Source organism: Malaclemys terrapin, chromosome 6, assembly GCF_027887155.1.
Source record: "Malaclemys terrapin pileata isolate rMalTer1 chromosome 6, rMalTer1.hap1, whole genome shotgun sequence".
NCBI classification, from domain to species: domain Eukaryota; kingdom Metazoa; phylum Chordata; order Testudines; family Emydidae; genus Malaclemys; species Malaclemys terrapin.
The window spans coordinates 23,322,978-23,337,527 of record NC_071510.1 but is presented as its reverse complement, the minus strand read 5'-3'; the positions used below and the strand labels follow the sequence as shown (position 1 = coordinate 23,337,527).

Here is a 14,550-nt window from a genome sequence, read left to right as displayed (position 1 = left end):
TTTCCAGCCGTTTCAGCTCGATTCTTCAGGCTACTTCCTACATACTCAGCATTCCTCAGCTCCTTCTCCCTGACCCAGCTTTTCACAGAAAGCCAGAACTTTTCAACGAGGGTTGTCAACCCTCCAGGGTTGGCTGGGGGTCTCCTGGAATTGGCACTGATCGCCCAGTGACTATTGAAAGCAATCCAGGAAATGTTAATAGGATATTTTAAGAAAATGACATGATGTCATGTTGGGGAGGAAAATCTCCCAGAATAGCTTCAGTCAGAGTTGGCAACCCTAAGGGTTAACCCCATCCTTGGGACCAAGATGGAGCTACAGCAATTTAGGTAATTTGTAAGATGACAGTCTGATCTCAACGAGTGGCAATATCCCGATCTCAGAACATGTTCCACAGTCTCTAAATCCATTGTCCTTTTTTTTAGACATGCCTACAGGCCTCATGACTGTGGCTTCCTGCCTCCACACAGTTCCTTAAGCCAATACTTTCCTCACAAAGAATTAAGTGCACATGGTGGCAGTGAAAGGAAGGTATTGCTTAGCTAAGACAGAAGCAGGGACCCTTTTCTCCCTTCCCCTCCCCTCCTCTGAGTGCCTCCCTTACCTTCCAACCAAAAGCAGTGCACTGTGCCTGCCATAAAAGGTGTGCAATGCTTTCACTTTGCAAATCTCATCAACTTCTGCAGAAGAGAAGAATCATGGCTTCTCTGGCAGCTTAGCAGCAGAAGAGGGTGAAGTGGAAGAGAGCTGAAACAGAAGATCTGGATGTTGGATTCACAGAAGGAATGGATGTATCACACCAGCCCCAGAAATCTGTGGGATCAAGGGAAAAGTTTATAGATGCCTGAGTAAGACACAGTAGAGGAAATTGGAATATTGAATGTTGGGAAGATGTAGAGACTATTTGAAGAGCCCAGCTGAGGGCAAGGAAGAGAAACCTCTTTTTGTCAGCAGAAAGGGTGACCTGCAAACCACAGGAAATTTTCAGCTTTCCTAGGTATTTGGGTACTATTGAGTACTGAATTGTAATTATGGATCCATAATCTATCTAGGTTCTTATGAAAACCGCTTACCCATATTTCTTCAAGTAGTATAGCTATTGGTGCTCCACGGCTGGTGCCCATGCAACCCTTCTTGCCTTTGATGGGAGATTTTTCAGTAGCAATGCCCATTCGGCCCAGACATCCTCCACCATCTTAGGCTCGTACAGCCAACTGCATCTTTTCTGAATTGATTTACTAAAGGTGATCCTCAATATCAAAGATGCATTAGTAGTACCATTCCATTACTTTTGCAAGAATTGGATTGCTGTGTTATAATTTGGAAAACACCATAAGTTATATCTTTGATATATTAAGATCTTGTCAGGCAAAAGTTAAAATTTAGTTAACAGCTAAGACAGAAACCGCAAAACAAGCAGGAATGCTTCAGTAGCATTTGGTAGCAAGGACACCTACACCTGTAAACAATTGATAAGCTTATATGGTCAATGCCCGCCCAGTAACTCAGCTCTTAGAACAGAATAAACCCTCCCTTCACAGCCCACCGGTTATCTGTAAGCACTCATCCCTACCCCCCACCCTGCCTCCTTCCCCCACAAGGTAGTCACAGACAGGGCCGGCTCCAGCGTTTTTACCACCCCATGCGGTGGAACAAAACAAAAAAAAGCTGCGATCGGCGGCAGCTCTACCACCCCTGCTTCATTATTCTTCGGTGGCAATTCGGCAGCAGGTCTTTCCCTCCGAGAAGGGCCGAGAGACCCGCCGCTGAAGAGCCGGATGTACCGCCCCTTTCCGTTGGCCGCCCCAAGCACCTGCTTGCTGTGCTGGTGCTTGGAGCCGGCCCTGGTCACAGACGTTTGATGCAATTAGGATGACCTCTATATGTACGTACTGTTCTTATTTTTATCTTTGTTCAGGGTTCTCTCTTAACTTGTAACAGTGTCTGTCTCTGTATGTACAGATAAATGAAAATGAATTGATAAGAGAATGTATATAACTGGCCACTATGGCACCATATTTTTGAAGCTGCTGGTCAGTCTTCCTGGTACCGTGAATAACCCCTTTCAGTATTGTCTGTGCTTGCCAGATTCTTGGGGAAAAGAATCTTTATGCCTAACAATCTAACTGAATATACCTCTAACAACAACCAGTAAAGACGTTTAAGCCTTCCTAATAGTGCCTCTAAATGATGATGGAGCTTACTTACGTTGCAAAGTTCAGGACAGAGACTTTTGCCAAGTGTCTGCACATTGCTTAGAAAAGTAGTACTGAAAACTCCAACTGTTACTGGAATATAAGCGAACAGTTGTATGGGAACCTTCAGTTGCACCTGAACAGTGTTTCTACAAGAGGCACATAACTCTAAAAGCTCTGGCTGTTGCACTAACCTTGCAGGGGTTATTTTGGTGTTGCCAGTTGAAATAGAAAGAATATATTGTCATAAACGTGAGTAAATTCAGTTCAGGTTTTATTGCCAATAAGGAGTATGTGTTGCTAAACCTAAGTGTGGCACATTAAGAAATTCCTATTAAGTAGTCAAACAGTTTCTGCATTTATTTAAATCCAGAGACACCAAAATCAGTCTAGCAGGTGCCTCTGTGCTGATAGCCTGAGACCTTAGAAGTGGGTGTCTGAAAATTCTAACTCTTAATTCCAAAGTTATTAGCTGTAAAAGCCACTTGGGGCACCAAAATGAAATCATGTTTAATTATTATAAAAAGCACATGAAATACCACTGCACATTGGCCTGTAAATATGGTTGAAAGCAAACTCCAGCTCTAGAGGGCCTTGTTCAGTTGTTGCACTGCCCTTCTTGAAGAGGCCTTGACACGTTGAGTTTCTTCCCATCAAGTGGGCTTTGTTCTGTCCAGTACGGATACAAGACATGGTTGTTCTTGGTGTGATTTCCTCCCAAATCCAATCTTATACAAACATTAGAAATGTACCATGTTAACCATTTTAGTGGTAGGTTCTCCTCCTGCTAACTGCTAGTGCCAAAACTAATTAAACTGCAGAACTTCCTAGGCCTGGCTTTGTAAGTCATGCACTCCCTTAAGCCACACCGAACTGATGATAATGGGAGAAGTGCTAGTGAAACACCATACTATTCTGAATTAGGAAAATAAATGTTAAATTGAAACTTAACAACTGCTTTTTGCATAGTTAGGCACTCCAATTATTTATAAAACTGGATTCTGTGCAGTTCTTATTTGAAATCACTGGCATTTGCACACAAACAGTTTAAGCCTAACTTGGAACATATTATTAAGTGCTTTGGTACAATGCACAATTTCAGATTGTTTTAAATTTAATTTCACTTCAGATTTGAAGAAGTATTGTTCACCTTATTCATTCATCTAAATTTGAGACACAATATGAACATTCAGGAAAAGCTTTAGGAACAATGGTAACAAGCTACAGTTAAACAGTCAGACTATTACTGAAGATTTCTCTTTCTCCATTGAAAAGTTTTATGGCATTGAGAAGATTTTAATATTAAAATGGTATAATATTACTCTGTCTCTGAGTACGTTAGTCTCTGAATCTCTGTTATGACTGTCAAATGAGTGTTAATTGCTACTAATTATCAGACAGGTAAGGCTATCATAAAAGGTACCATAAAGACTTTACAGGACCTAAATATCACTTGGAAATAGTGCGTGCATCTTGCACATGTCATGTTATTGTAGACTGCTTCACTATAGTGGGCATGCTGTCTACAATGAAAATATATTACTAATCAGTGAAGGTTTTAACCAGAAGAATAGTTAGGCTACCATTTTCAAAAGAACCTAAAGAAACTCAGTCAATATCAAAGGAATTTGGGCATCTGTCTAAGGTTCTTTTGAAAGTCTGAGCCTCAATGTTCACAGGTCTGTTTGAAGGATGACGTTGGAACCAATTTCATTCTATGTTAAGTACAGGAAAAAGCCAAAGGGAGAATTATCCTATTTCCTCAAATTTTTGCTCAACAGAAGCCTTTTGGGCAGTGTGAGTGGGTCGGGATATCTAACATTGGTGGCTGTACATTTTGCATTAGTAAACTTGCAGTGGAAATGAAAGAGAAATGTTACTTACTAGACAGACGTATAAAAGGTCATAAAATTAATAAAAGGTCAAACATATTACTACTTTCCTGCTGAATGGGTTAAAAGTAATGCTATTCCAAGCTTATCAGATACCTATACCAGGACTAATAATAGAAGGGTTAGGTGATTTGTTTCTCCTCCACTTTTCATAAGACAAACTGAGTAGTCTCTCACATTTAGATTTCTTCTGTTGTGACTCTGGAAAGCAAACATGTTAAACGACTGAACTCATTGCTGCCAAGATATAAAAAGAAGACCCCAATCAAAGTAGGGTTTGGGTTTATTTTAAATCCTTGGTCTGAAACGTATCTCTAAGAGTGAAAACTTCCCACTAGAGCAAACCTTAGATTACATTTTGAGACCATTAGATATCTGTTAAACCTACCAACAATGGATTAAGTTCTTCTGTCCTTAAAGCAGACTGTGACTATTCATTTGTTCTCGTTACCAACATCTGAAATGCAAGTTCATATAATACCCCGTTTTAAGTATAAAAAGCCCACCTCAAGAAAACATTTACTACAAAAAAGTACTTGTTTGTTAAATATGATTTAGGCTACATGGTTGTTACAATACAAAGCAACAATAATTAGCAACTTTTTCTGAATCATAAAATATTTAATGTATATTTTGGGGGAATATACTGTATATAAAATTTCAGATCACAATATGAAGCGATTTGAACTGTCTCCAAGCTAGCACTGCCTTCAATGCTGAGTAGATGTATTGCCACTGATACAAGTCCTACTAAAAGCATACAGTTTTAACTAATACAAAAGTGGCTTGTTTCATATGAATTCTTTTTTTTACACAACTAGAGTGTCTTGAATACCCTCCTTAAGTGCAAAAAACACAGATCACTTTACACTAATGTAGCAACAATGCATTCATATTGTTCTCATTAGTCATTAGTAGTCAACTTGCATAAGATACAAGAAAAAGCACAATGAAGCTCACAAAAATAGACTAAAAATCAGCCTGTTCTTGCAAAAAAGAAAAAAAAGAAAAAATGCAGCATAATGGGGAAAAAAGAAAAAAGGATTATGCACACCACAGAATTTTTTGTTCTTTAATCAAACTGGTTTAAGTGCTGCTTTTTTGTTTTGTTTTGTTTTGTAAATCAAACTGCCTGGACCAGGCACAACTAATATTCAGGAGGCAGTGTGTAGCTAAAACTTCACTGAACTTCTTTTAATCCCCACAAATTATCTTCCTCTGTCCTGAGGTAGTTACAAAAAACCAACATAATTTAAGCATCAGCTACAGCTGACCAGTCAGAGCTGAGGCTTTTGTTTTTCTGTTTTAAAAACTAGTTGTCAACTGGCAAAGACTACCTTTGATGGTGAAAGACAGCTGAGAATTTGAGTTCTCACTACACAAAAGAGATGGCTGTAGGGGGAAGAGAGCTGCTTCAGAATGTGACAATATGTTGAGTCCCATCAAGTTGGCTGGTCCACTGTTGAATTTCCCATGTTTATTCTCCTTTATTGTCTATAGTCACTGGGAGAAGTCAGGTAGGAGCTGAACATATCATCGTCCTTTGCTGTACCCAGGGAAGAACTGGTCAAGTAGTGTCTGCAGTATCTTGTTGGGAACCATGGTGTAGCCCTTCCCAAGGTCATAGCGGCAGGCAGGGCAGGTGAAGACTTCAGCTCGGAAGGAGCGCTGTAAACAGCTCTAAGACACGCAAGGAAAGAAAATTACAGCTTTTCTTTGTGCTCAATAACTAGCTAAGCAACTACTAGGGAGAAAACGTAGTGCTCAGCATAGCTTGAACTGTTACTAAGCTGTTACTAAGTCTTCTGATACACATTCTTGCCTTTACAAAGAGGAAGACAACAAAGAACTCTGTTCTTGGCTACATTACAAGCAGTAAGTTTGGCATGAAAGAAAGTACAGGTCACCAGAGAAGGACTCCACTTCCCCCCGCCTCTCTGCGGGTAGGAGAGCTCCGTCTGCAGATTCTTTTTAGCATTCCTGCTAAACTTCTCAAACATCCCAGCCATTCATTTCAAGCTATGACTCTGAATACACAGTTGTAGCTTATATCTAAACTTTTATGAACTTGCTAGGGCTTTGCAAATTCTTCCTTAATTCTTCCTTTCTAATTTTTTTTATTTAAATACTTTTTTTAAAACTTATTTTTATTAAGCTTACTATGCACACGCTAAATAAATAAATAAAGCGTACTAATTGTATACAAGACAAAAAATCCAGGGCAAATATCTAATGGAGTAAGTACTAAACAAAACAAAAAACATGCAGTCCACCTCTACTCCATCTTTATGAAAGATCCCAATATTCAATCCTCAAGGGGGATATGTAGAATAATCATACACATGGTATTTCACAAAATCTATACCAAACATTTACAAATAAATATCCTATTCCCCTTTCTGTTGTCCCCAGGTCTCCAAGTGACCCCTTTTTGTCCTTCCCTAGGCATGTGGGTGGAGAAGGCAGAGCAGAATCTCATGGAACAGAGCCAGCCTCTGGGAGCAGCAGGGGCAAGGAGAATCTCAGCTCCTGGGCAGCAGTTATAGCAGCAGACTGTTCTTTACAATTGAACTCTGGACATTGTTTTCTTCCCTCATGGTCATTCTGTTGCCACCCTCATTATCCTTGTCCTTTGGGATCCTCACCATCTATCCAGCCTTCTTCATTCCCTTCCTCTCTTTCCTTTATTTTTTCCACTCCCTTACTTCTGTTTATTCACCCCATCATGATAGTCCTGGCCAACATTCCCTCTAATTTTTTACGTCCCTGTGCGGAATGAATTTTGTTATGTGCACCTATATGGAGGTGATGTGTGGTGGGGGTGGGGCCAATGGGTTCGGAGTGTGGGCGGGGGCTCAGGGCTGGGGTGCAGGGAGTGAGGGCTCTGGCTAGGGGTGCGAGCTCTAGGGTAGAGCCGGGGATGAGGAGATTGGGGTGCGGGAGGGGGCTCAGGGCTTGGGCAGAGGGCTGGGGGGTGAGGGCTCTGGCTGAGGGTGCAGGCTGCCCCAGGGGCTGCAGCAGGGAGAGAGGACTCCCCCAAGCCCTCTCTCGCTGCCGCAGCTCGGGGCCAAGGGAGAGGCACCTCTCCTGGGCCACGGCAGCTCCGGCGGATCTGGGCTGGACTGGGGGAGGTGCCCCTCTCTCCAGCCATGGCAGCTCCGGCTAGGCTCTGGCTGCACTGGGTTGGGGGAGGGGCGCCTCTCCCCGTCTTGATAGCCTGCTGCTCTTAGGAAGACACTGTGCCTTACCCTAAGTGTCTGTCCAGCATCTGGAACAATGGAATCTATTTTTTGTTCAGTATCTCTCGGTGCTAGCATATCATAAATAATAATAAATAAGTGATCTGTGTTGTATGAGGTGCTAACACTAGTCTTAAAAATTAAACTGAGTAAATTTTGTACTTGGAAGATATAATGATCCAAGTACAGTTAAACCAAATTCTTGTTCTTCTACAGAGCTAGTAAATCAATAACCTATCTCTCCAATGCAATGGCAGAGCTATTCTCAGGCATGCACATCGCTTGAACTGTGACCACATAGCTAACATGTAAAAACATATTGGCAGAAAAACGCATGCAACAGAGATAACTGATATAACAGAAGCAAATGTGACATGTACAATGCAGTGTATGTGTCTATAGATACATCCCTATACACAAATTCTCTCTCTCTCTCTCTGTATATGCAAAGTCTTGACTGATTCTAGTAAACATTGGATTCCATAAACTGTCTGGTATCCAAGTCTTCAAGTCTGAAAATATGAAGTTTATGTATATGAAGTCTTATGGCAATAAACTCAAGCAGCTCAATCTCTTTAGCTTAACAAAGGGAAGGTTAAGGACTGACTTGATTACAGTCTATAAGCCCTACTTGATAAATGGGCTCTTCAATCTAGCAGAAAAAGATATAACACGATCCAATGACTGGAAGTTGAAGCTAGACAAATTCAGACTGGAAATAAGATGTACATTTTTAACACTGAGGTGATTAACCGTTGGAACAATTTAACAAGGGTCATGGTGGATTCTCTGTCACCAGCAAATTTTAATCAAGATTGGATTTTTTTTCTAAAAGATATGCTCTAGTGTAGGAATTATTTTGGGGAAATTCTATGGCCCGTGTTATACAGGAGGCCAGACTAGATTATCACAATGATTCCTTCTGGCGTTGAAATCTACAAATTTAATATAATTTCCCAATGGGTGCCTATTAAATAGTGTTAAGACACCATAACTTACTCAAGTAATGAACCAATATAATTTGTATTGTGTTGTTTTATCTAATCATTTATTGTAGAATTTGATATGTGGTGTTCTTTCCTAAATAGATGAAATTAGGTCTGTCTTATTGTGCCAAAGTCTAGCTATTGGACCAAGTCAGTCCCTAGTGTAATTTCATTGATTTCAAGGAGCAACACTAAAGGAAGTTTGACACGTCAGTTTAAAAACAAACAACCAACCACCACCTAATGCATTTCCATTTTTTAAAAAAATATAAAATGGAAGAAAATACGGATTACTCATTTAAAATAAACCATAATCACACCAAATTGGGAGCAAACTTATTGCATTCCCTGGTCAGAATGCTTGGTATAATTATTGTCTTGCTAAAATATAGATTGGCTCAGTTGACTGGTGCCTCAATGCCAGAAACTCAATCCAGAGCAGGACAGAGTTTGTACTTACTTTACAGACGTTATGGAGGCACTCTGTTGTCACTGGCTGGTAAACCAGCTCCTGGCAGCAGACACACATAAAGGATTGTTCCAGTTTCTTCAGAAAATTCTAGTGTAGGGCAAAGGAAAGAAAAAATGGGATGAGAATGTTCTACTAACGGCACATCCATGAACATGGCAAACACATAAGAACGAATAATAGCCTTGTGCGGATTGTCTAAAAATTACTGTAGCTAATGCAGTTTTTAACAAGGGCAAATCATTTGCCCAACTACTGTAGTATAATCACGCCTACTTAAAATATGTACAAATTTAAACCTGGTGAGTCAAATTTTGCTTTCATTTACACAGCTGTAAATCCAGAGTAACTGAGAACAGAATTGGGGCCCATAAGTGTTTGGAAAAAGCACAAAGACCAGCCCATTCTCATATGACAGTTTCTACGTTCATCCATATTTTATATAAATATTATTCTTTTCCTAAGCCTTGGGCTCTAAGCAGGCCAGGAGTTCCCGAGTTAGTGCTGATTAATAATTTCGCACAAGTGCCAAGACACTACACTTCTCCAAATATGATTACATGACAGCTTGATTTTGTAGGTAAGCATAGTTAGCTTGTTTATATTCTAGCTTCCTTTTTTCATACCAGACAGTCTGAATTGCAAATTTCTTCCAAAAAGCCCACTGGTATTGCTCCTACGCCTGCAGAAATATTGTGTGTCTAATATAGCCATGCACTCACCTTGTGCCAATGTTATCTATTTCTATATTCTGCTCACCTCATGCTTGCATGACTGAACTGTTATTTACTGTTTCTTCTTAGATTGTAAACTTCTTAGGGAAGAACAATGCTAAGCACATTAATAATAAATAATAAACACTGAACTTGTTATACCTTTGTTTTTTCAATTGGCTTTAAATTCATTATTTTGGATATTTGGTTGGGTTAAGTCTTCCTCAACCCTTCATACCCATGACAAATACAACCTGACGGAGTGGCCAGGAAGCTGGTCCACGGCCATGCTAAATTTCCTGCTTCTCCAAATCCTCCTGGGAATCCAGAGAACCAAGGTTATGAAAAAGTACTAGTTCCACATTAATGTTTGTTAAAACAGTAAGACCAAGGGATTCTCAGCAGGGGTCAGGAAACAGAGGAAGTTATGTACCTGTATTAAGTGATCATTCTTCCCTTTAGAAGCTCCCTTTGTCACAGACGTGCAGTGTTCTAGCAAAGTGATCTCTACTTCTCTACACAGAGGGGAGCAAAGCACCTAACCCTTTCCTGGAGCAAGCCACCTCTGCTATTGTATTCACACAAGGATTGTGGCTAGTTTAATTACTTTCCTCTATGCTGTGAAAACCGATGAAAAGAACACTTTGCAAACGTACATGTTCATCCTTACATCTCAGTCTTCCAAAGCAACCCATTGGGATGGGGCAAATTTGTATTGGGTATTTTAGAAGCACAGTAGACCTTATGCAGATTCTAGCTCTGATATTTTATTTGCTCAGGAGCTCCTCACTCCATACAGAACTAAAACTGGAATTATGATTACACAAAATATAGACCTTTAAAATATTTTTTTAAAATATCAGAATTATTTGATTCAAACTGAGCCATATATACAGTACAAGTGAAAACAGTAGACATCAGTGTGCTTTAATGGTCAAGAGGTCCATTTTCAGTGCAGAGAGCTAGCTGCATTAACATTAGTGGGAGCTGTATGGAAATTTATATAGTATCAGGAAGTGTCAAAATTATAGGTAGGAATCTAGAGGAAAACTACTTCCCAGTAACTGGATTTCCCACAACCTAGTATTTTCTATTGTTACACATACATGTCACTATACCCTTGTGTAATGTATAACTTTAGGAGTCAAACCTCTCCAGTCATTTAAAAAAAGTGAATACACATGCCTTGGAAGGAACACAGGAAAATGGCTCATAACTTTATCTCAGCTCCTGTATAGCTACTTGTCTAGCAGCAGTGTAGTGGAGAGGTATCTTCAGTGGAAAAACAGGGAACTACAGGTGCTTCTGCTTTCAGAGAATTCATGTTAATAACACTGGTCTACAATTTTTGAGAAGTCGTCTGCTTCAGAGATAAAATGTGCTATTTATTATGTATTTTGATGTGCTGAATTCAAATATGACAATTAAAACAACTGATTGGCTACTGTTTCTAAGATATTTAAGTTTTTACATTTTATGTCTATGTATATTGTGTAGATAGTAGAGTTTTAATCATAAATTGTAAACCTAGGTCTTTTCATGTGTTTATGGTTGCTTTACATGATAATATTTCACCTGTCCTGTTTATGTAACACTTTAAAAATCAGCAAAAGGGTTATATAAATAAAATTTATTATGAAACAAAAGGCAAAAAACTATTCTGTACATAGTTTAGTCCTATTCAGTGTCTACTCGGCGCTTCTTGGCTTGTCTCTTGTATTCATTAAATGGAGCATCTCTTGTCACTGTCCAGAAATAGTCTGCAAGCATTGATGGGCTCCATTTGCCCTGATAGCGTTTCTCCATTGTTGCAATGTCCTGGTGAAATCACTCGCCATGCTCGTTGCTCACTGCTCTGCAGTTCGGTGGAAAAAAATCTAGATGAGAGTACAAAAAATGTATCTTTAGTGACATGTTGCAACCAAGGCTTTTGTATGCCTTGAGGAGGTTTTCCACCAACAACCTGTCGTTGTCTGCCTTGTTGTTTCTGAGAAAATTTATTGCCACTAACTGGAAGGCTTTCCATGCCATCTTTTCCTTGCCACGCAGTCCATGGTCAATTGCATCATCTCGAAGAAGTTCACGAATCTGAGGACCAACAAAGACACCTTCCTTTATCTTAGCTTCACTTAACCTTGGAAATTTTCCACGGAGGTACTTGAAAGCTGCTTGTGTTTCGTCAATGGCCTTGACAAAGTTCTTCATCAGACCCAGCTTGATGTGTAAGGGTGGTAACAAAATCTTCCTTGATTCAACAAGTGGTGGATGCTGAACACTTTTCCTCCCAGGCTCCAATGACTGTCGGAGTGGCCAATCTTTCTTGATGTAGTGGGAATCTCTTGCACGACTATCCCATTCGCAGAGAAAACAGCAGTACTTTGTGTATCCAGTCTGCAGACCAAGCAAGAGAGCAACAACCTTCAAATCGCCACAAAGCTGCCACTGATGTTGGTCATAGTTTATGCACCTCAAAAGTTGTTTCATGCTGCCATTACGCAGTAAAACAGCTTTAAGACTCATCTTCGATGAATCAATGAACAGTCTCCACTCATCTGGATCGTGAACGATGTTGAGGGCTGCCATCACACCATCGATGTTGTTGCAGGCTACAAGATTACCTTCCATGAAGAAGAATGGGACAAGATCCTTTTCACGGTCACAGAACATGGAAACCCTAACATCACCTGCCAGGAGATTCCACTGCTGTAGTCTGGAGCCCAACAGCTCTGCGTTACTCTTGGGTAGTTCCAAATCCCTGACAAGGTCATTCAGTTCACCTTGTGTTATGAGGTGTGGTTCAGAGGAGGAGGAGGATGGGAGAAAATGTGGGTCCTGTGACATTGATGGTTCAGGACCAGAAGTTTCATCCTCTTCCTCGTCTGACTTAAGTGAGAATGATTCTGGTGCATCAGGAACCGGCAGTCCTTCTCCGTGGGGTATTGGGCATATAGCTGATGGAATGTTTGGATAATGCACAGTCCACCTTTTCTTCTTTGACACACCTTTCCCAACTTGAGGCACCATGAAGAAGTAACAATTGCTGGTATGATCTGTTGGCTCTCTCCAAATCATTGGCACTGCAAGAGGCATAGATTTCCTTTTCCTGTTCAACCACTGGCGAAGATTTGTTGCACAAGTGTTGCAGCATATGTGTGGGGGCCACCTCTTGTCCTGATCTTTCTTTTGGCTGCAAAATTGGAGATGATAGGCTTTCTTAACCATAGTGGTTATACTGCGCTTTTGTGATGCAAAAGTCACTTCACCACAAACATAGCAGAAGTTATCTGCACTGTTCACACAAGTCCGAGGCATCTCTGCTCACTTTGGCTAAACAGAAATGTGTCCCTTTGCAAAATCAAACCCTGACAAATAAGAGAGCACGATACCGTATGATTTCTAGAGCTGATACAGGGCAATTTGTTCAGCAGAGTGATGTAAGCTTCATTATGATTGCATCATCCATGACTTCTAGGAATAACATGATGCAATTCATATCATGTATGATGCAATACCAGCTTCAGATTGCATCATTCATTGTTTTGCCTAAAAAGCAAGTACTGTCCAAACCCAGTCATAGATTTATTCATAGATCCAGTCAAAGATGTATTTTAGTCATTTCTGGTTTAAATTGAGATCCCTTCCCTTTATAACTCACTTATCCTCCACCATTCCCAAGTCAAGGGTCGTATATACTGACCCAATAGCATATCTTGAAAACTAGAGCCAATCCACAATTTTAAGCATCATTTTCGTTCTCAGTGACCCAGAATTAGTAAAGTTTGACTACATTTATTTCAGAAGCATTTGGGCTGTAGAGCAGTGTAATAAGTAAATTGGTCCCACTACTTCCCAAATACACCTCTACCCCGATATAACACTGTCCTCGGGAGCCAAAAAAATCTTACCGCATTATAGGTGAAACCACGTTATATTGAACTTGCTTTGATACACGGGAGCACGCAGCCCCCCCCCTCCCCCCCGGAGCGCTGCTTTCCCGCGTTATATCCAAAGTTGTGTTATATCAGGTCGTGTTATATCGGGGTAGAGGTGTAAATGGAATTTTTTTGGTGTTCATTTTTAGGCATCCTATTTTCCTGCTTTGGATTTTTCTGAAGTCCCTTTTCTTTAGAGATTTGCTAGTGTTTTTTGTTCTTTCCTTTCCCTCAGTGTGTCTGGAAGGACCAGCTAGTTACAGGCTATTATAAGGAGTTTAGACTTTCCTGAAGAAGACAAATATAGATACTGTGGACTGATTGATACCAAATACTGATCCAGGTATTTAACACAGTTGCTGATAGCTGGCTGTTGGAGCAATGGCTCTGCAAAGTGTTTGTGTGCTCTATTAACATTAGGGTTTTTTTTCTCTCTAGGATCAATCTATAGACTACTACTATTTCTATATCAATCTACACATTCAAAGTGATTTACCTAATCAACTAATTACTACCCATACATTTTCTTTGTGTGTCTATTCCCATAAATATTGTCCTCTACTGGACATTACATCACCCTTATCTACTCAAGTGTGCTCATGTTATCCTCTGATGACTGCAGCTTGGAGAACAATAAGGAGGGCAAAGAGGGAGAGATATAATAGAGGGAGGTGAGATGGAAAGAAAAAGGGAGGCTGGGATGGGGAAAAAGCAGAGGTAGAGGGGAAAAAGAAAAAAAATAAGATGCAAAGAGTTATAAGGAGGAAAGGAGGGAGGAAGAGAAGAGAAAAACAGAAAAGGGAAAAGGTGAATGAGAAGATGGGAAGAAACGACTACTGATGATATCAAACACACGTACCCATGGACTATCACCAGCTACTCATATACAGTAGTATTACAGCCAAACATGTAGGGCAAAGGTGGGCTTTTTTTTTTTGGCATTTTTAATATTTAAAGAATTTGTAATTGGGAGGCAGAGAGATGCTCTGGGGAAGGCATAACATTTCTTAGTTTTTCATGACTTGATTTTTGACCTTCAGCTTTACTCTCTGTGCTTTGGTTTCTCAATCTGTAAATTGGGTAAAATAACTACCACCCACAGTGTCATGAACATTAACGTTCAC

General features: G+C 40.2%; 1 protein-coding gene across 1 annotated transcript in view; it reads right to left on the bottom strand.

Annotated features, from left to right (window-relative positions):
* Positions 1 to 4,352: 4,352 nt before the first annotated feature.
* Positions 4,353 to 14,550, bottom strand: part of UHRF2 (ubiquitin like with PHD and ring finger domains 2) — a 190,746-nt gene continuing 180,548 nt past the window's right edge. Inside the window, exons 15-16 of the mRNA XM_054031771.1 lie at positions 8,773 to 8,871; positions 4,353 to 5,767 (exon numbers count right to left, since the gene is read on the bottom strand). Of these exons, the coding sequence (XP_053887746.1) occupies positions 5,621 to 5,767; positions 8,773 to 8,871 (246 nt within the window). The 3' untranslated portion in view covers positions 4,353 to 5,620. The remainder of the gene's footprint in view (positions 5,768 to 8,772; positions 8,872 to 14,550) is intronic.